General features: G+C 45.6%; 1 protein-coding gene and 1 long non-coding RNA gene across 6 annotated transcripts in view; one reads left to right on the top strand and one right to left on the bottom strand.

The window, feature by feature from the left end:
* Positions 1-24,276, top strand: part of LOC310762825 — a 67,602-nt gene that overhangs the window by 20,454 nt on the left and 22,872 nt on the right. For both annotated transcript variants that reach the window (XR_014548209.1, XR_014548210.1), the window contains exon 2: positions 14,096-14,214. This is a non-coding gene — a long non-coding RNA (uncharacterized lncRNA). The remainder of the gene's footprint in view (positions 1-14,095; positions 14,215-24,276) is intronic.
* CHST3 (carbohydrate sulfotransferase 3) overlaps positions 1,204-24,276 on the bottom strand; it is a 48,408-nt gene continuing 25,335 nt past the window's right edge. For 2 of the 4 annotated variants that reach the window (XM_083614312.1, XM_083614314.1), the window contains exons 2-3: positions 8,055-8,332; positions 1,204-6,439 (exon numbers count right to left, since the gene is read on the bottom strand). In XM_083614312.1, coding sequence (XP_083470438.1) covers positions 5,200-6,439; positions 8,055-8,323 — 1,509 coding nt within the window. In that variant the 5' untranslated portion in view covers positions 8,324-8,332 and the 3' untranslated portion in view covers positions 1,204-5,199. Of the gene's footprint in view, positions 6,440-8,054; positions 8,333-12,544; positions 13,024-21,625; positions 21,833-24,276 lie in introns of those variants that run through there. The other 2 variants (XM_083614313.1, XM_083614315.1) reach the window with 2 other exon arrangements.

Raw genomic sequence — 24,276 nt, 5'->3', positions numbered from 1 at the left:
AATAAATATACCAAACTGAATGACGCCCTTGTGCTCAGGAAGGTCAAATGATTGGCTTAGGAGAAAATTGCCTCTCTGTGTCTATCCCCAAGCTAGCTAGAGTCGGGAGCCTTTCTGTGTGATGTCCTGAGAGCTGCCAAAGAATCACACCCCCTCCTATTCCTGGGTCTGCTCCTACCAGTGATTCTGGACTCCCAACTTTTGGCCTGGACTCTTATTCCCCAGTGGATACAGCAAGACTGGCAGACACTGTGCTTAACCAAGCATCTCCATATGCTTGCACCATGTCAATATAAATTAAAATAAGTATATAAAAATGTCCGCAGCCTTACAAAACAGGGAGCTTTCTCAGCTGCCAAAGTGCAAGAGCAGGGGCCCTCTGGGGGAATGAACCCCATATTTGATATAGGGTTGGCCAGGCTGCAGTCCAGAAAACTTGCCTTTACCTTCAACCAGATGAGGTTGCTGCCACGGCATTGCCCTTCCGACACCAAGTCGCTCCTCGCTCCTCCTATGGGACAAAAGCAAAGTCTTGCCTGCTTCACTACCTTGCAGAAGCGAGTTTGGCAATGTCGCTGTGACATAAAACGTTTTAATGATGAAGTAGGTTGTCTGGGCTGCAGCATGACAGCCATACCTATTTTGCTTTCCATGAATATATTTAAAGGATAGCTTGATTCTAGACTTGCCAGTCACCTGTCATCTGTAAAGTATAAATGCAGCAATCCAGCACCCATTCAGGCACACTTAAGCCCCATTGGCTAATATAGCATTACTGGGCAATGGATTATGGCTCCCCTGCATTTTCCGGTGCGATAAAACTGTATGCAATACTTTTCTTTTTCATTTTAAGATCTTAAAGAAAAAGTCTGTATGCCACCACACTGTGAATCCTCTTCTTATGTGACTGCAACCACGTCCCCCTCCTCAAACACACACCACCTTTTCATCGGCAAATAAATAAATAAATGCACCTCTTGCAGTGCAATAGGAAGAATTCTGTTGAGCTGAGGATACAGAACACATTGTTAAAAGAACAAATGGCTCTCCTTATCGTTTCTAAGATAGTTAGAGCTATTTGCAGCTCTGAGATTACAGAGGGAGAATAAAATGTAATTGTTTCCTGCCCAGTTCTTTCCTTTAAATAGAACCCTTCTCTCCCGTAAAAGATTCTTGCAAAAAAAAAAAAAAAAAAAAAAACAGGAAGGGAAAAAAGACATGTTTTATTTTAACCAGAGCTACTCTTAATTTAATTGCATTTCTGTTTATTGGGAAACATTTCCGAGTCTGTTTTTCTTTTGGTGCAGTCCCAATTCCTGCTAATAAAGTTATTTTTCATCTTCCCCTCCCCCCCATACAATAAATAAATAAACAAACCCACTGCACATTTTACAGCTAAAGACAGACAGAAAACATACAAAACTGGAACCATTTTGTAGATGTAAAGAAATCATGGCTGCTTTTCACCAAAGCCACAGTTGTACTTTTTTTGAAAACAACAACACAACAGAATGTGAAAGCACAATTAAAATTAAGCAACAGCAGAAGCAACACATAGTGAACACAGTGCTGGCTGAAACTTTCCATAAACCAGAATAATTTCCAATGGGCATGGGGGCTGTTAAAGAATCCTACCTGCCTGTGGACTGGATATCTTGAGATTCAGAAGTAAAGACTGTCCATATTGCTTTTCATAGACAGAAAGTTCTCATAGCTATCCCAACACCTCTGTACTGTGTCCTTTGGAACAGGCAATGTTTGGGCCATGCTTCCTTCTAGTAATATTCAAGAGAGAGAGCAAGCTATGCTGCATCTGACCCTCATCCTGCTTAAGACTGTTTCATAGGTAGCATTCTGCCTCCACTGAGATGTCCACCCTGCAGGGAGAAGAATTTGCACCATTTGGTGCAAAGTCAGCAGAAGTGTTTGCTTTGCCACCTGTATGCAGCTTCCCAACCAGGGCAAAAAGCAAGCACATGTCCTAACGTTATGACAATGGCACAGGTAGCTTTTCATCAATATTCTGTGTAGAAACTGACATTTAAGCCTCAGTTATACATTTCGTAGCATGTGCCATATCACACTGTCTCCTGTGTCCATAACCTCTAACCACGTGGTTTGGGCAGATTGTGTGGCTCCGCACCACACTAACAATATCTGCTAGTACATAAACCCAGAATTCACCTGAACCGCCATGGGAGTGGATGTTGCAGCTGTGGATGCAACCCTCCTGCTCTATACCAAGTTTCACCAGTCTGGGGCCTTCAGACATTTTGGACTAGAAGCAGCCGTGCTGGTTGGGGCCGATGGGAGTTGGTTGTCCAAAACATATGAACATGTATCAATGGAGCTTTTGAGTGATCCCAAAAAAGTGTTTTACGTATATACATCAATGCGCACTATTCAGCAGGACTCCGTTTCAGTCTATGCCAAGTTATACAAGAGTAGCGTGTCCCAAACTTGGGTCTCTGGCTGTTTTTGGACTACAACTCCCATCATCCCTAGCTAACAGGACCAGTGGTCAGGGATGATGGGAATTGTAGTCCCAAAACAGCAGGAGACCTAAGTTTGGGAAACACTGCAACAGAGCATGAACATTTCCCTACAGTGACCCCCAAAAGAGAATTTTGCTTGCGTCTAAGAACCACCCCTTCCCCACCATAGACAAGAGGGTTCCCTTCAACAGTGGGGCAGGTGCTGTCAATGCCTGCTGTGTGCAGAAGAACTCCAGATCCATGCGGACTGCGCCCACATCCATCTCCTTTGCCCATGCTATGGCGCTATCCTGGACTGGAAATGAATGCACAACCCTTGTTTAAAGGCTTCCCTGAATTACGACTGAGGGAAATTTCACACATCATATGCATCATTTGGTAACTCTGCTGATCGCTTAATACTCTGAATGTGTGAGACGGTGAGGATCAGTCACCACTTATCAGTCAGGCAAATTATCTCCACCGAAGACAGGTTAATAAGGGGAGGGTGGAGGGGAAGAATAATTTGTGCTCATTTGCTGTACAGGTGACTGGTGCTAGTAATCTTGAGTGTGTGGAGTCATCCAACTGTGTGAAAATTAGCTGATGCGAACACCCACCTCCTCCGTGATGCTTTCTGTGGAAAACCTAGCTTTGGAACTTTGGGAGACATTTTGGAAAGAGTTAATGGCAACCCAGAAGCATTTTTCTTAACCTTCTGTTCAGTGGCATACTCTTTCTTTTTAGCTTCTACTTCACCATGGTATAAATTTTCTGTTTAGATAATCAACTGCTTTTTCTGGGTGGGGTGGAGAGATGATTTTATTTTTATTTTTGCTGCAGCTGTGCAAAAGTCCTCTTTTCATTCCCTGATCACTCACTTCATGTCAGGAAAATAGGACCGTGATGCATACAGTTCTATTCTGAGCGGGTTAAAGTAAAATACTTATTCGGCAATTCTCTCCCCATTCTCCCATCCGCCCCCCCCCCCCCCGCCAAAAAAAATAAAGCAATGGTCTTAAATGCCGTAAGCATTAACAGCTTCTGGCTGAACGACATTTGTTAAAAGAAAGAAAGAAACAAAAGGAAATGAAGATTCTAATAATATATGACTCCATAGACATCTCAGCCAATTGAGATTGGAGATATTTTACCTATTACAGAAAGTAATTGTTTCTTTTTTAAGGTGTTAAATTAGCATTTCAAGAAAGAACTGTGACAATTGTGAAGAATGGATCAGAGTCTTATATCTGTCTCCACTCAGAAAGTAAGCTAATAAGTGCTTCAGTTTAATAGCAGGGGCTGACATGTGCTAAAAATTCATTGGGTGGTTTCTTACATGGTTGCATTCACTTGAAGCAAAGCAACGAAAATGTGAACCCACAACCAGAAAGGAATAAGAGGAGCTCATTGTCAGCTCTCAGAGATCTTGTTTCTTGCAGTTGCAGAAACCACTTCCACTTCCTATCACTGAACCAGCTCCACTGGCCTGTTGCTTCGTCCCCTCTGTGTTTCGGCAGGCCTGCTCTGTACAAAACAACCCCCACTCTGAAACTGCAGAGAAAGAACTATTGGCAGTTTCCAACCAGCACTTGAAAAGGACACAGAAACAATTATTGGAGGTAAGGAGGAGCAATCAGGGTGGGAAACACAGTTAAAGCCACAGCCTTCTGTCACCTCACAAGAAAGCAGCTATTGTTTCTAGCCGCCTCCAGTCAGCTGGGTGAGATTCAGTAACAATTGATTCAGTGACAAGTGAGAAAACCAGACAGCAGGTGTTTGTTTTCAAAAATAGACTATCGGAGACCAAAACAGCTGATGGCACTGAGGAAGCCTGATCCTCAGGGACACAGGCTGAATGCTATTCCATTCTTCCTCTCTTCTCCCGTCGAATGTTGTTTTCATAGCCTGCTTTCTGTTTCTCTTCCAAGGGCTTAGGTGCAAAGCAAGACAAAAGGCAGCAAGCACACGAAACTGTCCGTGGTGTAGGCCAAAATCCTCTCATTACTGTTGGTAGAGCCAGTCCCCACCACCACCTCCCCTGGTGACTGGTGTGATCCAAACGCATCTCCTCAAGTTTAAACAAGGCATTAATTTATCTGAGGGTCTCAAGTAGGAAACGTTCAAAACACCCTCTTGTCAAAAGGATGAACAAGTTTCTTTCCTCTCTTTCACACCCTCTCACAAATATCAGCCCTAAATTTAAGGCTGCCTGAGGCAATTACCAGTGCTACAACTCTGCTTTTCTTACATCTCCCCAGCAGGATGTGAAAGCAATTTCTTTTCTTTTTCTTCTTCCTTTTTAATAACTTTCAAAAATAGAATATTTTCTCTCTTTGGGTGTTTAGTGAACAAATGCCCCAGGCATTAAGAGAAAGGCCCTCCTCTGCTGAGGAGGATGTGAACATGAGGTAGGGAAAGCAGAACCCAGCGCTTCACGCTCCAGCCTGTGTCAGCTTCTGAACTCCCTTCGTACTGAGATCAGCCACCTCACAAATCCATCTAGGGGCCTGGGAGTTGAAAGGCAGGTGACGCCTGCTCCCAGAAAAAGCAGAAAGCACCTCGGTGCGAGGGCGGTGAGCGCAAGGTAAGCAGAAGCACAAAGCAGGCTAGCCGAAGGCGTCCCCCTCCTCCACCCTTTGCGCTACACGCTGCTCCCCCCCCAACAATTCTTGCGCTCCAGCTTTTCCAATCTTACAAGAAAGCTACCGGCAAAGTGGTGCCTTTACGTGACCCAAAAGGTCCTCCTCTCCTCCAGCAAGCTGACCGATCTGTTCGTAAGGGCCTCGGGGCTGCCGGCCAGCTTGTAGCCGAAGAGTTTCATGGCCGGGCTGCAGACGTTCTGCACCACCTGGGCGAGCTTGAAAGGGATGCTGAAGCGCCACTTCTCGAACTGCTCGGAGGAGTTTTTCTGGGTGGAGTAGATGTCGTTGCTGTTGTGAGGTGCCTGGGTGTTCTTCCGGATCCACTCCTCTACCTGCGGGGTGATGGCGACGCCCGAGAATCGGTACATCTCCTTGGCCTTCTGGAGGGGCGACCTGGCAATGTCCTCGTAGCGAACCAGCATGTAGCGGCCGTGGAGCCAGGCTGGCTGCCTCAAGCCGAGCTCCGCTGAGAGCCGGATGCTCTCGCAATTCCCCCGCAGCCGCTGCACCTCGTCCTCGTTGAGGGTCGCCGCACCTTCTGTGGCCCACTTCTTCCACGTTTCGTACTTCCCGGAGAAAGCGACCATGCGGGAAGCCAGCACCGCCCGGGGGTCCCTCACCAGCTGAATGATCCTCATGTCCAAGCGAGGGTCCTCGACGAGTGGGCGCAAGTATTCCAGCTGCCGGATCCGCACCACCTTCAGCGCCATGTGCTCCTTCCGGCGGCAGGCCTCCGTGGCCAGGGTCACGTTGAGGGGGCCGCAGCGGCGGTTCTTGCAGCGGTACTTCTCAAAGACCTTCTTGACGAACGGCGTGCAGACGGGCTCCTCGCACAGGGAGCGGCTGGAGCCACGCCGGAACAGGAACTGGGTCAGGTGGTCCTCCGGGAACGGGATGATGAAGTTTTCCAAGATGTAGAGGTCGCAGAGGAAGAGCTGCTTCAAGACGTCCCGGTAGACAAGGGCTGAGCCCACGGCGTTGGCGCCTCCGGTCTCGAAGGACACGGTCCTTTCAATGTGCCACAGCGGCTCGAAGAGGTAGAAGATGTTGCCCTGTTGGTTGAAGAATTCCCCCACAAAGGAGGAGCCGGTGCGGGTGGTGGCCATGAGAAGAATGTGTCTTCGGGTTCCCTGAACAGGAGCTGGCAAAGTCCCCCCGAGCTGCAAAGTGACATTCTGAAGGCGGTTCCTGAGCTGGGAGAAAGCCGCATCCAGCTCGCTTAAGGACAGCAGGGAGCCATTCTCTGGCAGCACCGAGCCAGAGTCCGTGCTGTTGGCTTCCATCAAGGACTGCGGAGACTGCTTTAGTTTGTCGGACACCCTGTGAAGAAAGAGAACAAAAGTCACCCTAACGAATAGCAGGAGCAATATTAAACATGCAATGTTTCAAAGGTTATTCCAGGCCTTAATAAATCAAGTATAGCCACTGGTTCTCACCTACTTGCCAAAGGCCTGGGGTAGAGACGACATTAGGCACCAAAATGTCTTGGGCTTGCTTGCCCGGGGTGAAGAAAAGTTTCATAGCAGGATGCTTACCTGCTAATTCTAATATTCTGACTGAACCCCTGATAAACCTTCTAAGGAATCCCTATATCCCCCAGAACACCATTTGCAAATCGGTGCCTCAGTTAGTCCAAAAGCATAGTCTGTGTGTATGTATCTCTTTGGCAAAGTCAACACAAGTGGCATGGACAAGTGGCAGCACAACCAACCAGCCATTCGCAATTTGCCACCAGAGGCTGTTGCCCTGCCATTGTAACTTGCCATAAAGCCAGCCCGGGCAATAGTGATCTTCTGTTATAGGGTAAAGGGACCCCTGACCATTAGGTCCAGTCATGGCCGACTCTGGGGTTGCAGCGCTCATCTCGCTTTATTGGCCGAGGGAGCCAGCGTACAGCCTCTGGATCATGTGGCCAGCATGACTAAGCCGCTTCTGGTGAACCAGAGCAGCGCACGGAAACGCCGTTTACCTTCCCGCCGGAGCGGTACCTATTTTTCTACTTGCCCTTTGACGTGCTTTTGAACTGCTAGGTTGACAGGAGCAGGAACCGAGCAATGGGAGCTCACCCCATCGCGGGGATTCGAACCGCCGACCTTCTGATCAGCAAGTCCTAGGCTCTGTGGCTTAACCCACAGCGCCACCCGCGTCCCTTTGTTTTAGGTTACCCGGTAGCAAAAGGGAGTGATTGAGAATAGAAATGCTTGTCTATGTACCACGGTAGTTAACTACCATGCTTGTATAAGCACTCGGAAGTGTCAATTATTAGTGGTCTATGGAAAGTGTAATAACCACTGTCTGAGACGGCTTTCGACACAAGTAGGATGACCCAGGGGGCGGGGAGTGCCATAACTTTGCTTTGCATTTAGACGGCCCCAGGTTCCAGGTAGGGAACCCTGTGTGAAACTCTACCAGTCCGTGTAGACAACGCTAATCTGGGTGAGCCCAGTGGCCTCACTCAGTATAAGGCAGTTTTCTATGTTTCTGTGAGGACTGGTATCCTATCTGTACCTTTAAAAGCTGTTCAGAAAAGTGAACTTTTGCAGCTGCAGCTTGTCAAGCAAAAGGGGGAAAAGGTGTGCTTCGTGAAATTCCCTCTTGCCCCTTTCTAGGCGGATTCTGCTAGAAGGCTCTTCTTTAGATATATATGTCAAATCAAATCAATTTGTATGAAACCAATTCCAGCCATCCATTGCTGCCACCCATCCCTGTGTGGGGCATGATGTTTAAAAGAGCAACCTGCCTGCATTCCTGGGTAAAGAGGTAGCTTAATTCACACTGGGAGGCAAGAAATATTTACCTTGTTCCAAAAGGCCGGAGAGATGGTGGTAGCAAGTTGGGACCTGCAAAGGTGGTAAGATATAGCTGCAGCCTGAAGGCTACGCTAGGGTACAGAGAAAGCCTCTCTTCCAGCACAGCTCTCTTTTCCCCCTCCTACCTTGAGATGATGTTGTTCTCCTTCTCAATAATGACAAGGGCTACCACAAACACCAGGAGGATGGCGTATTTGCTCCTCATCCTCAGGCAATGCAGCAGCACCCAGAAGTCTTGAGGTAACGTGTGCCCTTTATCCATGGAGAGAGAGAGAGTGTTGTGTTCGATGACTTGCCAAAGAAAGGCCTTTCCCCTTTGAGGAGAAGGGGGTAAAGGGACCTTCCTCAAACTTCCCCGTTGTTCTTCAGCTATCTGGAAAGCATCGTCTAGCATTAGGATGCCCTGCAGAGAGAGAGAAATTGAGAGAAATTGCATGTGTCAATAAGTATACTGCATGCTTAGGAGCACGTCTGAACTGCATGCAAAATTCACGCACTTTCAAAGTGGATCTATCTGGACTTAATGGGCATTAGACCGCTGTTCTTGGCTCTGCCGATGGAGGAGATTCATCCAGTGCAGGACTGCTTCCAAAGGATGTGAGTCACCAAGGTCCCTGCCCACCTTCAGGGGGAAACAGGGTAGCCGCAAGAAGGTTGGGGCTGTGCTGCTGCCTCCTGGAGGTACAGAACACACCACCCTCTCATGTCAGTGAGGGACATATCTCTGTGGTGGCTGTGTCATCTGGCCTCTCACATCCCCCTAAAGCTCCTAGCTCACATGTACATTCGCTTGGCTTCATCCTGTCCCTTGCGCCTTTCCTGGCTTAAATTTGGGATGCTGCCAATTTCCATCTTGTGATTCTAACTAGGGTGGTAGGACAGCATCCTAGCATGGCTCCTCCATCCCTCGACACAACCCAAGCAAAGACCCAGAGTGGCACTTCATGATGGAGCGAGTGCACAGGATTTGTGAAATTTCCCTTTACCTCAAGTGATCAGCAGAGAAAGAAGCAGGTGCTTCCACATGGGGTGTTTATTATGGAATCAGTACTTATCAATGCAAGTGGGGGTTGTTGTTTTTTTGCAGGATCCGCATGACGTATTTTCCCCTCCCCACCCCCAATTCGATCTTCATATTTGTTTTCCAGGACAGCTCCAATCAGTAAAAAAAAAAAAAAGCCTATTGCCAACTTAACCTTTTGCAATATTCTCAGCGACCAGATTGCATATTAAAAAGCCATCTGGAAGCACCCACAGTTGTCTGAGCTTTCCTTCCCAAGATTCTGTGCCAAGCAACGTGATCCAGTTCTGGCTGGCACCATTGCAAACTGTAAATGGGGGAACTGTGTATCTGAACACTCTCTATCGTTCCCTCTCCTCCTCTGTGTGTATTATATGTATGCATTTAAAAATATTGCATACCAAAAAGAGAACTTCTAGCCTACCCTGACTTTTCTCCCGACACTTACTTACTTACTTTCTTTCTTTCTTTCTTTCTTTCTTTCTTTCTTTCTTTCTTTCTTTCTTTCTTGTGACTGGGACTGGCCGCCGGGACCACATAACACCGGTCCTGAGAGATCTGCATTGGCTCCCAGTATGTTTCCAAGCACAATTCAAAGTGTTGGTGCTGACCTTTAAAGCCCTAAACAGCCTCGGTCCTGTATACCTAAAGGAGCGTCTCCACCCCCATCGTTCAGCCTGGACACTGAGATCCAGCGCCGAGGGCCTTCTGGCTGTTCCCTCATTGCAAGAAGTGAGGTTACAGGGAACCAGACAGAGGGCCTTCTCAGTAGTGGTACCAGCCCTGTGGAACACCCTCCCTTCAGGTGTGAAGGAAATAAGTAGCTATCTTATCTTTAAAAGACATCTGAAGGCAGCCCTGTTTAGGGAAGTTTTTAATATTTAATGCTGTTTTGTTTTTAACACTCGATTGGAAGCTGCCCAGAGTGGCTGGGGAAACTCAGCCAGATGGGCGGGGTATAAATAATAAATTATTATTATTATTATTTCTTTCTTTATGAGCAGGGTGCTTTTGGGGGGTGGGCAGGAGGGCATAGGGGGAGCATTCCAACATATGACCTTAAAAGCTGCAACAAGGTTCTGCTGATTGTGTAGCTTGGCCCCTCTCCCTCTACTGCCTTTTTGAGGACTGCCGGTCTCATTATTCCTCCCCCCCCCCCCGAACATTCCCCCCTCCACCTTCTCACCTTGTCTGAGCTATTTAATGCTTGGGTGCTATGTGGCAGTTTGCATTGTTAAGTTAATCTTAATGTGTACCAGCCATCTTTCTCCAAGCAGTAAGACAAAGGTGCATAGTTTAAAGGCACGAGGAAAGGTATAGATCAGGTTCCTAGGCAATTAATCCTAAATATTTTCCTAGGAAGCAAGGCTGGCCCTCGCCCTGGAGCTTTCAGTGCTGAGAAAGGGCTAGAGTGACAGCAGCAGTGAAAGTGAAAGTCCCACCTGTTGCTCAACAGAAATTGATTATTTATTCATCATATCGGCTACCTGCATTCATGGCCCATGGGCACCCAAAGAGAGATACTCTAATTACAAAAGCATAAAGCACTGGGCGACAGTGAAATACGATTTTTAAAAAATCCAATAAAAGCAAGTTCAACCATCACATAATAAACAACAGTAAAAAAAGAGAAAGCAGCAAGCCTGACAGCTAATTTCTTGTATAAAACTAGCCTCCAGATAGCATCATCCATCAACCACCAGCAAAAGCTTAAAAAACCCCAAAAACCTTTCACAAAAATGTATTTTCTTACCAGTGGAATGCAGCAGGGAAGGGAGCTAGGTTAAGGCTCTATTTCAGAAGCATTTCTCATGGTGTGGGTGCTCACTCTTAGCGAAGAACAAAGTTTCTCCCCAAGATAACAGGGGCAGGAAGGAAATAGTCACCTATGTCATAGATTCTACGAACCTCCTTTTTAAGAATGGCATCTATGCCAATGGGAGTTTCGAAACAGCTCAGGTGCAGAAAAGAAAGAAAGACAGAAAAACTTTATACACATAAGATTCTCCATACACATTTTTGGATTATCCTTGTAACGAAGTATAAATATTCTGCATTATTTCTTAATGTAACTAAATAAAATTATATTGAAGTTAATGGAGTGGTGAAACCAGACCAAACGGGCAAAGCAGATTTTCACCCAGTTCATTTCACGCCTTTAAGGCAAACTTTTAAAAGCAGCAAAGGGAAATAAAGAACGTGCTGGAGAGGGAGAGTTTGCATACATTGCTGAAGGTATTGCAGATACTACCCAATGCAATAGCCATGCGCAGTACAGTGGTACCTCGGGTTACATATGCTTCAGGTTACATACGCTTCAGGTTACAGACTCCGCTAACCCAGAAATAGTACCTCGGGTTAAGAACTTTGCTTCAGGATGAGAACAGAAATCGTTCGGCGGCAGCGCAGCGGCAGCAGGAGTCCCCATTAGCTAAAGTGGTGCTTCAGGTTAAGAACAGTTTCAGGTTAAGAACGGACCTCCAGAACAAATTAAGTACTTAACCAGAGGTACCACTGTACTCAGCTAACAGTGGAACTAGACTCTTATCTTGGATACTGTGTGTTCTATGCATTTGCCGAGAGAAAAAATGTATGGGCAGAAGGACTGACAGGGAAGGATGGCTGCGAAACCTACCCTTCCTGCCTATCCCTATGCCCTTCAGTTGTCCTTGCAAATGCAAGGGTTAACTTTCCGTTTTAGACCATCACTGTGAGAAAAAAACAACAATTCTCTAGGGGAAGGTTTTTTGGGGAGTGGGAGAGAAAGACATTTGGGAACTGTGTTTCCCCCATATCATGCAGCCCCACCCTAAGACCAGGGGTCGGCAAGGTTTACCTCGCCTGGGCCAGTTCATTCCTGTGGAGATTGTTCTATGGGCCGGATCACATCTGAGCAGACGCGATTTCCGGCGCCACGAAAGCGAGTCACCACTCCGCGCTGCACCAGTTTAGTGCAGCGCGCGGGGACTCGCCAAGCGGTCGGCTCGTGGGCCCTTTAAACGACCCCCGTGGGCTGCTTTTGGCCCATGGGCCGCAGGTTGCCGACCCCTACTAAGATAAATCGGTGTGAGAGAGATGGGACTCCCATTAATTAAAGTGGACACTTTGCATCTCGCCGCACAGGCCTGGGAAATGTACGGCACTTTGGTATCTCCCCCGTGTTCTGCCTCAAACCATCAAGGAAACATCTGGGGCTCTCGGCATATGGAAACCCTGCTTCTACATCAAGGGCTTGAAGGCTGCTCTGTTTTGCTGCGTGAACAAGGCTCCAGCTCAGCAGAGAGAGCAATAAAAAGAAAGCAGGGGGCCTCCTCTTCCTTGCAAGCTCCATCCTCAGCTGCTGAGAGCATCCATCAACCTCTGCCCCCTTAACATCTCTCCGTTCCCAAAAATAAATCTTCCCCAAAGACCCCTTGCTGCACTTCCCCTCTGGCACCAGGCCCTCCTGGCTTTTCAGACTCTTGCGCTCCAAGCTCTAAAAGGCAACTGTCTATACTCTGCGCAAGCAGAACTCGCTGGTCCCACCAACTGTTTATTTGCAGAAGCCCAGAGGCTTCTCTCTGATCTGCAGAAGGGGAGGTGGGGGCCTCGAACCTGGAAAGGGAATCCCACTGAGGGCAGGAACCACCTCCGACTCCTTAATAAGGGGCTGAATGAAACACACGGCACTGGGCCCACCCTCTGCCTATTCGGGGAAAGAGCTGGGTATCTTTGTACTTCTTCCTCCACTGTGGAATTGGAAACACCAGCCCAGTACGATCTATCCTCTAGAATGCCCTGCTAAGTGAGGAGGGACAGTCTTAAATAAATAAACAGTAACTCTCTGGTAGCAAAGAGGTCATAAAAACCGACCCTTGTTGTGGGCAAGCACTGGTTAAGCAAGCCACTGCTCTGATGTGCACACCAACTTGGTGCGAGCAGCTATGGCTTCAGAATTCCAGCATTTGCTCACAATTCCAGGCGTTAGCTCAGTAGGGATATGCCATGGATGGCTGGATGCAGAGGAATGGTGGGAGGAACCCGCTGGGGAACCACCAAGGGAAGAAGGCTCAGAGCCTGGGGATTGGGGGTGGGACAACAGTGAGAGGTCAGAGGGAGAAGACAGGGAAGAGGAGGTGGCGGAAGCTGAAGGGGTAACAGGGCTCAGTGAGCTGGGAGAGTCTGTGGCAGAAAAAGTCAGGAGTCAGAGGTAGAAGCTGAAGCAGGAGGGTGGGAGGAAGGAGGCCAAGAGGCAGAGATGAGTCAGGCTAGTGAAGAGCAACAGGTGTCTCTCCCTTCCCAGAACCAGGAAAGGGCTAAAATGGGTGGGGAAAAGACAGACACACAGGCACAGTCTCCATTTGCTTGGAAGAAGCCCTGGAGAGGGGAGGACTTACAAGGGTTTGAGGAGGCAGGGGCTTTTAGACTCAGCAACTGATTTCATAGAGTCGGACCTATCTGCTGCTGTGCTCATTAGGCCTGAAACCCAGCCAAGTCTGTGAAGATCATGTTTCTCTAATAACAAGCTGTGAGCTTGTGTAATTTACTGACCGGTTTTGCTCTGGGACAGGATATTTGGGGCAGCTGAAAAAAAATGTCATAATCAAATGCTGCCATTTCTTTTAACAGTTGCGCAAATGAAACCACCTACAGATTATTCCTGGCAGGAGCTTGCGTATGTGTAGGAAATTAAATATATTTAAAGCTAGGCATAAACTCTAATAATGTGGCCTATATATCACCAGTAAGATAAAAATTCAACAGAATCCCAATAAGATTTTTGTTTTCAAACCCAGCTAAAAGGCAGCCAGTAGGAACGGTCGCTGCTTTCCAACTGTCCATCAATCTATCATAAACAAGAACCACCTAACAACTGAGCCTATTGCCATGGGATAGTTTATCTAGCTGCCAAAATCTGCCTGCCAAAGGCCTTAAATGACCAATCTGTCCTTATCGGTAGTGAAGCGAAACGGCCCCTTTGTTGCTTACACAAAGGTTTCACAATATTTCAGTGTTTCGGAGTGAGGGGCAGAGCCATTCTGTAAATATTTGGATCCCAGAACAGGTGTCTCAGGCTGGAGAAACACAATCCCACCCACCCACCCTGAGAGCGGAAGAGATGGTGCCAACACCATGTATTCTCACCCTCTTTTTGTCCCTGTGCAGAAGCTGCTTGACCGGAGGTGATGGCCTGGCAAGAGAAATGCGTGTGGAGACCACAGGAACCAACGCATCACAAAACACTTCCAGCTCTCTTAAAACTATTGCCTGCCTCCAGCCTCAGGGTACGTACTAACTGTTGTAAATGACGTTGTGTGTGACAGGAATCCAACTGCAAACAGATTATTAGAACCCTTTCGTTAACATGCACATAATCCAAGTTTCCTCCAGGGGTCCATGAACCTTCATCCTGCTTTTTCACGAAACTTTGGCACGGGTTGCTTTTTACTAATGAACCCCTCCCCCTTTCCAGAATACATTTGGCCTGCCTTTGGGTTTTGGTACAGAATCACATGACTATAATTGAAACCCATGCACTTCTAACCAGGAACCCAAGCAATAAATAGATTCTTTATTCTTTACTTTTTACATTTTAAACCAATATTTATACATAAAAGTCTCGGGAAGCAGTATATTTCGTCCCAGAAAGTGGAGGGCATGCTCAGGCCAGATGTGCTATGCTTATGGATACCATATGTTTAGTAGGTTTAAAGATGACAAAAAAATATGTTCTGGAGGTTATACTGCTTGAGTTATAAAGTGGTATCGTCTGCAGCAGTTATAAAGTAGTATCTCTGAAGTGGCATATGAATAAGAGTAAGGCAATGTCCTACAACATAGCAGTGGCTGGAGGGGGGTGGGACTCCAATTACAGTGGTACCTCGGGTTACATATGCTTCAGGTTACATACGCTTCAGGTTACAGACTCCGCTAACCCAGAAATAGTGCTTCAGGTTAAGAATTTTGCTTCAGGATGAGAACAGAAATCGTGCAGCGGTGGTACCACTGTAATCATCAAATAACATGAAATCTCTGGATTCACCAGGCCTGGGACAATGACTGACAGCCTCCCTTTTTGACCTTGATTGTAACTATCATCTGCTTCCTGCACTTGAAACTCCAAGCCTAACCCCTACCCCCAAACTCCATCTCAGAGCTAAACTAAACATTACGTTAAGTACAGTATTTGAAAGTGCACTTAAGATTTTCCACTTCTTTTTCTTAGCAAAAAGCCTGTGTGTGTGTGTGTGTGTGTGTGTGTGTGTGCGCGCGCGTGCGTGTGCGTGCGCGCGCGCGCTAATACAGATAAGGATCTGGGGCAGGGAAGGAGAACATGCCTCCCTCAAATCTCCCCACCCTCAGGTGATATTTGCTCAAGTGCAAATAGCAGGTGCAAGGGGCATTTTCCATTGGAAAACTGTAAAGTGGAAATTGGTTACTCCTCTCCCCATCCTACGAGACAACACAATCCCAATCCAGACTGTCCTCTGCCCACCATGGCTGCTGCTGGCGAGTTCTAACTCCATTTATAAACAGTGTGCTTAACAGAAGAATACGTAGTTTGACTGCGAGGTCTGCCAGCCCTAGGCCCGAAAACGACTGACACAGGTGTGGATTCAATCATGGCTGCCGTGAAACAGTGAGAAACAAGCAGCCACTTCAGTCTCCAAAGGGGAAACAGCTACTCTTGAGCACTCAGCTAACTGGCAGGCGTTGCTTTGTGGAGACGCCATTTCAAATTTATCTGTTATTTGAACGCAGAAAACAATAACAAAACGTCTCCCCCCCCAACCCCAGCCAGAGTTTACAGCATGTCCTCTCTTTTTTGGCAGATAAAGGAAGATAGAACTCGAGATTAGAGGCCTTCTCACAACTTTCAGTTATTCTGCCAATTCAGGGTTTGGGAGGGGGATATTACTTGTGTCATACAGACACACAGGCTGCAATTATTTGATCCCACGAGGCTTACTTTCGAGTAAATACGCATAGGACCCAGATGCCTCTTTTCACAAAATTAAGATTGAGAAATCAGGAGAGAAGACTGCTGAATGTGTTCTCAGCTTCTCTTGTAAAACACAGGGCTGAGTGTTGCGCTTCCAACCTGCCCTATTGGCTCAGATATGTTATTGCCATAAAAATAGTAATTTGCCAAGTAACCGAGTCTGAAGGCTTATGTTTCTCATTTAAGACTCAGAACTGTGTGCTCTGTGTTGCTTTTAACTCCCAGCTGTCTGCTTCTTACCCTGGAAAAATGTGGATAAAATTTTCTAGTTCTAAATACGCACCCCCCCCCCACCCACACAATGTTCTCCTTCTAACAATGCAATCGTCCACACCTTTCTATTCAGAAACAATTTCGACTGAGTTCAGTGGGACTAACTCCCAGGTAAACAAGTACAGGGTTTTGTCCCATTCCATTTTTAAATTTGTATACCACCTTTCTATGGAACTGCAATCAATGTGGTTTTGCAGCCTCAGTGTTTTTTAAGACCGGTATCAAAATACCCAGAGACAACAATGAACGTACTGTTAATTCTGGTTTCCGAGGGACAACTGGTGAGCAGATTTCTGTCGCCAACAGACCCCAGCCAGTGTAAGAAAATGTATTTAATTTATTTATGAGAAGACTTCTACCCTGCCTTTCTCCCATAAAAAGAGACCCAAGGCAGCCTAACAGAATCAAAATAAAGGAAGTCAATAAAAATCAATGCAGAATTAACGAAAACATAGAAATACTACAGATATACATAACCCCATCCACCATAAAGGCAAAATTTTCCAGCAGCCAGACTATCCAGTCCCCAAAGAACAGCACCTTTATGGTGGTTAACTAAAAGTGGCCGGATCTGAAAACAGTGCAGGTCACACGTACAAAATGGGAGTTGCCTGTCTTTCAGAATACCCAGTATAAAGTCTATGCATGTCCTCACAGCTGCTTCACACAGTGGTCACGTTTGTCACGGCTTCTCTGCTGTCACATCAATATTCTCTAAAACAGCATCATAAAATGCAACAGGCAGGTGCATGTGAACATGCACTGGACACAACCACTCAGACTCCCTGCCATGTGTTTAAGACCACCATTCACATTTTATGCATTTGCTGTGGGTAACACAAATGTAGCTGAAAAATAATGCTGCTGCTATGTGAAGTATGAAGTTGAGTGTCAGTATGGGCTGGATGAGGATACGATACAATAAGGAATAATGAACGAGACGCCCATGGGTAAATTAACATGGAAAACAATTGTCTTCCATATGGACAGTCAAGAACCAGGGTCATGAGGCTGAAATGAGGGCAAAATCCAGGTGAGGCAGCTGGCAGCTCATGGTACCGTATTTTTCGCTCTATAGGACGCACTTTTCCCCCTTCAAAAATGAAGGGGAAATGTGTGTGCGTCCTATGGAGCGAAGACGCCATAGCCCTGCGACCCTCTCCCGGCTGGAGAGGTGTCGCGCGGCTATGGCAGGAGCCTCCATACCCGCGCGTCACCTCTCCACCCGGGAGAGCGCGCGCGGGGCTAAAGCAGCCCCCCGCGACCCTCTCCCGGCTGGAGAGGTGACGCGCGCCTATGGCAGGAGCCTCCATAGGCGCGCGTCACCTCTCCACCCGGGAGAGCGCGCGCGGGGCTAAAGCAGCCCCCCGCGACCCTCTCCCGGCTAGAGAGGTGACGCGCGCCTATGGCAGGAGCTGAAGGGGCGCTGGGCAGAGAGCGGAATAATTTTTTTCCCTTGTTCTCCCCCCTCTAAAACAAGGTGCGTCCTATTGTCCGGTGCGTCCTATGGTGCGAAAAATACGGTAAGCTGAATATTAATTTAACTTGGGGCTTGTAGAGAAGGGTTAAAGAATAAAGTCAAAACAAACCAGCAAAAAATATATATATACAAAAAATATATATCTGTAGTCTTGCCAGAATACTTCTAATTGAGGATGAATTCCAAACCTAGGTCTGTTACAGATCACTAACTTTTTCTTGTGCTAGCTACCTCCAAAAAGCAACTTTAGCTTGGTGCTTGCACTGGGAGCCGGATGAAGAGTTTGCTCATCACAAAGCTTTAAGAAATCCGGATCGTTTGAAGCCGTCCTTACTCCTCCGTCTGTACGTGCCCTTTCAGTTCAGAACTGTTGCTCTGAGCCAGACTTTTATAGTAAGCAGGCTCGTTGACCTCTGTCTCACCACAGGCTTCCTCTTAAAAGTCATATTTCTGTTTATGAGCTTTTCTAAGGACTGTTAAAAGCCTACGGTGGCTCACAAAGCAATATGGTCTGCAGTTTTCATTTGAGACTTTGCTTAAGGATGCTCTTCAGAATCGCTTTCATCTCAGCAGGGTGGGAAACATCATGGGGCAGGCAACCAGGAGCAGCCTTTTCATTGTGTTTCAGGCCATTCGAGTGTAATATTTAAATAGTATATAGCTCAAAGAAAAGCAAAATGCTGATGACAGATTTACTTATTTTTAGATTATTAAAAAGACTGGTTCTATTTGCACCATGCTGGTACTTTAATTATTTGATTTCTGGGCTGTGCAAAATCCACCCTCTCAAACAAGGTTTCCCAAACTGGGGTCTCCAGCTGTTTTTTGGACTACAACTCCCATCACCCCTAGTTAGCAGGAGTAGTGGCCAGGGAAGATGGGAATTGTAGTCCAAAAACAGTTGGAGACCCAGGTTTGGGAAACCCTCCTCTAGAACAATGTCTGTCAAACAGTGGGACAGGACTCACCAGTGGGGGACTTCCGGGTTGGCGCCTCCGGCAATGGCGGAGCTCCTCCCGATCGGAGGAACCGGCTCTGTGAAAAACAGGGTCTGACTGCCACGGCGAAGGCGGAGACCCTTAGAAATCACAGGTGGAGAAGCCTGTGAACCTGGGATTCAGCTGGCACCTTTTGCGCCCCCCCCCACTCGCGAGGAGGCCCGATATCGGGAATCCGGAGCGATGTGGTGGTGAGCGGCGCGGTGCTTTGAATCGACCGCTTTTTGCACGGAGCGAAGCCGCATTGCCGCTGTCGGAGAGCGCTGACTTCTTTTTGTGGACAATTGGATTTTAAACAACAACCCGTGAGTAGAACAGGAAATTGGACTTGTAAAATAATTTAATCTGGCACCGAACGGGGAAGGTTTAAACAGGAAGTCCACCTTCCCTTTCTGTAAATAGACTGAAGCAAAGAAGTTGTTAACTAAGGTCTTGGAAAGTCTTTCGTAAAGGATTAAAACTCCACTGATTGAAACTACTATTACTACTCCCTTTGGAAGCAGGGGAAGTTTGCAGGAGAAGCTGGACGAAGTACCACGTCTCTGAACCTGGGAACGGTCTGCAAAAAGTCCATCGACGGTAAACAGGATAAATTTGACAGCTAGCTGTCAAGACATAAAAGAAGACATTGTTTCTACTGTCTGCTTCTGCGTTTAAAAAAGAAGAAAAGGTAATTGGAACTGTTACTATTTTACTTTTGGAACTGTGCTGGAAAGGATTGACAAATGGAGACTGTTTCCCTCTAGAGGGAGTTTTGGGACATTGTTACAAGAGTGCAGCTGGGATATTGGCTTTAAGATAAAGATAAAGACTGTGAGAAACCAGCTTTGACCTTGAACATCTCAAGAATGTCGGTTAAGGAAGAAGTAGTGTCTGTACTGAATAGGACATTTTATCTGTTGGGAAAGCTGCATAAACAGATGGATGCCATGGCTACCAGTATTGATATTTTGGGAACAGAAGTGGGCATCAGCATAGAAGTCGACAAGAACCCGGCACAGGAATCTTTCTTAACTGATGAATTAGAGAAGGAGAAAGTTGCTGTTGTGGAGTATAAAGCAATACACTGGGGGAGCCTTAACCCTACAGAGGCAAACGGAGGATTACAAGATGAGGCCTTTTATGACTGTAATTAGGAGAAGCCAGTCATTGAAGATGGGAATCTGGCCTGATCTGGAAAATGAAAGGTGGAGAGACCCCCTTATGCGGGGATCAAATGACTTTTGGGATATGAATTTGAGCCAAGAGGTGATTGGAGCTTTTGGGGCCTTTGGACTTGGAAGAATTGTGAAACAAGATTTGGAATACCTTATGGGCCCTAGCCTTAACTATGGAAATCTGGCAGACCTGTTAAGAAGGAATATGAGCATCGATGGGTTGGAGCTCCCCCGAGATCGGCTTTTTAGTACCAAAGATTATCAAGAAGATCGGCAGATGGGACATGAAGAAGAGTTAAGAGCCTCGGACATAAGATCTCCAGGTTGATGGACTGTTGGAGGTTGATGGAACTGACGGCAGGGGCCGAGACCGGGGAGGGGGAACAGTGGAAGAAAACTGGGAGTTTAAAATGTATATATGGAGATTTTTTTTAAAAAAATTTTTTGATGAGAGTTGGAAAAATCGTGGAATGAAATTTTTATGACCCTAGGGGAAATGTCTTAAGAGATTAAGTTTAAATATATCAGTTTTAAGGAGAAGTAAGATTAAATAAAGTAAAAATGGATGCCTAATTGGTGAAAGAAGAGAATGTAAAATTACAGTATATTAAGATAAATTATTAGGATAAAGAAGATTGGATTAGGATAAAAACCAAGCTGGAAAGGATTTGCTGAAATATTTAATTGAACTAGAATACAAAAAAGGAAGGTGTGAGGAGGTCAGGGAAATAAGTAAATGAAAGACAAGACATGGAAAGAGGGAAATGTTTTTAATTGTTTTTATTTTTCTGTATTTTGTATTCTCTGTTTTTTTTTCTTTTCTTTTTTCTCTTTTTCTTCTTTCTCATTTTTGTAACTTTTTTGAAACTTTAATAAATATTATTTTTTTAAAAAAAGGACTCACCAGTGGGCCCACTTTCAGGCAACCTTAGTGCAACAGCCTGCTCTGTCCCTCTTCACTTGCTTAACCCCTTGCCTGCCGTCGCCATAAGCCTTTCAGCTGAACCAGCAACTTCTTGCATGTTGAGTAAAGATGGCCAGGAGACAGAAGGGCTTTGGGGATGAGGAGGGGGAAAGGGCCCAAGAAGGCGTTGAAGGAAATTAGAAATGGAATAAGAAGCTAAAATAATATTAACAGATAAAATTTTGATATTTATTAGAAACAAGCAAGCAAAGTGGGAAGAAAGAGGAAGGGGATAAGAGAGGGAAGCTGTTAAAGGAAGAAGAAACAGATGTAAAAGGGCCAAGGAGGAAAGAAATTAGTGGGGGTTCAGGACAAGGGGTGGTAGAGAAAGAGAGAGCGAGAAAGGCACAAATTGAGTGTGAAAGGCAAATGGGAGAAGAAATTACAGGAAACGGATAAAAATACTTTGGGATGCACACCAGGGCGGGAAGGAGAAAATATAAAAGAACAAGCCTTCTGTATGTTGAGGCTCAACCCTCTGGGCCAGCAAATTCTGCCTAAAATGGGGGTGGGGCGGCAGTCACAAAACCTCCGGAGCTAATGTTTGTATTTATAGCTTGAGGAAAGCTAGGAAAGTGATGTGGCAAAGAATCTGGCAATTTCCAAGGCAGGTTAGATAAAAACTGATATCAGTAATTGCCAGCTGATTATGCCAAGCTCTGCCCCCAGTCTCCAATGGGGTCTTACCTCTCATGGGGGTAATGAGTTTGAAAACCCCTGGTCCAGATGATACAGCCCAAGGAATTCTTGTGCATGGGAATCCAAATGGCACCTCTGTGGCACTAAAACGAACGACTTGCTCTCTTTGAACCTCATCCTACCTGTTATGTACTGATGTTCTCACCCTGGGCCAGCAGGGGGATACTGTAGATAGTTTTCACTCAGGTCCACATATGCAAATAAGGGATTGAAGGTGACGTTCAGTGATTGGATAGTTACAGAAAGTTGTTACAGTTGTGTTGTAGTGGAGCTCTATATAAGCAGGCTGGCTGAACCCTTCAGTTCAGTTCTGTTCTGGCCTGTGAATAAACTAGAGCTGTTGTCACCTTTGGTGGACGTGCCCAAAGATTAAGGCTTTCTGGGAGATGATTTATAATGAAATGAAAAAGGTATTTAAATATACCTTCCTGAAGAAACCAGAGGCCTTTCTCCTGGGCATGGTTGGCCAATTGGTGCCAAAGAAGGATAGAACTTTTTTTATGTATGCAACAACAGCAGCAAGAATACTTATAGCAAAGTATTGGAAGACACAAGAGCTACCCACCCGGGAAGAATGGCAGATGAAAGTGATGGACTATATGGAACTGGCAGAAATGACTGGCAGAATCAGAGACCAGGGAGAAGAGTCGGTAGAAGAAGATTGGAAGACATTTAAAGACTATCTACAGAAACATTGTAAAATTAAGGAATGTTAAAAGGATGTTGGAATGAAGTAATGTGGTTTTTGCAGTAATGTTATATAGGGTTAAGGAAGAACGGATTGTTAACAGGTCAGAATGTAAAGTTACAATATATTAAGACAAATTAATAAGATAAATACAAGAATGGAAAGGACTTGCTGAAATAATCAATTTAACTAGAATACAAAAAAGGGAGGTGTGAGAAGGTCAAGGAAATAAGTAAATGAAAGATAAGTTATGGAAAGATGGATTTCTTTTTAACTGTTTTTACTTTTTCTGTATTTTGTATTTTTTGTCTTTTCTTTTTCCTTATTTTTGTAATTCTTTTGAAACTTTAATAAATATTATTTAAAAAAATAAAAAATAAACTAGAGCTGTTGAAGGATTGCTGTGTCGTCTGATATGTTCACCCACTACCTAACAGTAAGGTCACCTCAAACAATATCCCAGGGACTCCCCACTCCCCTCCAAAAACCCTCTTTATTTCATAACAAAACAATACAAGAAAAAAAAGTACCCAGTCAGCTACCTTCCCCTGTAATACACAGGCTGCACTCTTTTTCTAATCTCATTTCAGAATTCTAAAACTGTGTCCTGGCATCAGAATCCTGAACTGTTGCTTGTGAACTTTTAAAGCTAAACATAAATAGTGCAACAAGGCTGGACAAGTTTTTAAATCATCTGGCTTGACCATTATTGGGTGCGCTCACTCAGCACACCTGGTTACATGAAACGAAGTGGGAGAATATGTGTGATTCATGCTCCCTCTCGCCATGTCTTATTCAAAGCCTGGAGGTGCACTTCCAGGGGAAGAAGTCTGCATGCTTTACACAAGATGCAAAAACACTCAAACCTCTGCTCACTTGACATCTGCAGTTGTCCTATGTCAGATGGCGGTGGCATTTCCAAATACAGTTAAAGGAGCAAAACTACTCAAGAGCTCAAAGGCTTCTGTTGTGGAGAATGGAAAGCACTTTCGTTGTGAAGAAGCATCGTTGGGGAAGTTGTTCTTCAGTAACTTTACTTCTGCTCAACCACATTTCTAAATTCCATGTTTAATATCTGCTTTAGGAATCCCCCCTCACTGCACTAATAAAAGCCAATAGGTGTATTACATTCAGAACATCATTTCATCATCGGCATACACTCAAATGATTGCTCTGAAGTGGTACAGCCAGTTATGGATTATTGCTTCTTTACTGCCTGATTCTTACTCATTACATCATGGGAACATAAGCCAGAGGAATCCTGCCAGATGTTGCATCAGACAAGATTCTTAACCTCAGACTGAAAGTCCAAACAAAACAAACATATTTTAGTATTGTACTTAAGCTTCCTACCTCCTTTCTCGGAAGAGGAAACAGCTCATTGATGCAAACAAATAATACAGAGTAAGAATATGTTTCAGGACAAGGAAGATGGACACAAATATCTATTTAATTGGACTAGCTCCAATTTGGCCAGGGCTGGGAACCTGTGGCCCTGCAGGTGTTGGATTCCAATTCCCATCAGATCCTGAGAGCATGTCCAATTGGCAGGGACAATAGGAGCTGCAGTCCAGCAACATCTGGAGAGCTGCAGGTTCTTCATTCCTGAATCAGGTCATTTAGGGTTGCCATATTTCGTTAATCTCATATATATATATATATATATATATATATATATATATATATATATATTATTAGTGGATACCCTATGGGACCTGAACCATGTGTACTTTCCCCTTTTGCAACTTTTTTCCCTTTAACTTAGCTTACAGGGTTGCTGGGTGAAACAAATGAGAGTCATGGACCTGTGCAATACCTCTGTATTCCCCATGTTAATCAGACGGCACATTTTTTAAAAAATCAATACATGGTGAATTAATAACCATTTTGAAAACTCATGGAAGGAAAGCACCTCTTCAGGAGACACACACAGAAAGACATGCTTCTTAAAGGATGGTGCCTGCCTCCTGTAACTTGCGGAGCATCCTCTAAAAACAAGGATTTTGTTGTTGTTGTTTCACATATCAGCCACTCCATCGTGTGACACAGTTGCTGGGAAACAGAGACAAGCATTTGGGCTGTGCT

This window comes from Podarcis filfolensis (genome assembly GCF_964270895.1).
Source record: "Podarcis filfolensis genome assembly, chromosome: 5".
Lineage (NCBI taxonomy): Eukaryota > Metazoa > Chordata > Lepidosauria > Squamata > Lacertidae > Podarcis > Podarcis filfolensis.
This window is presented reverse-complemented; position numbering and strand designations above follow the sequence as displayed.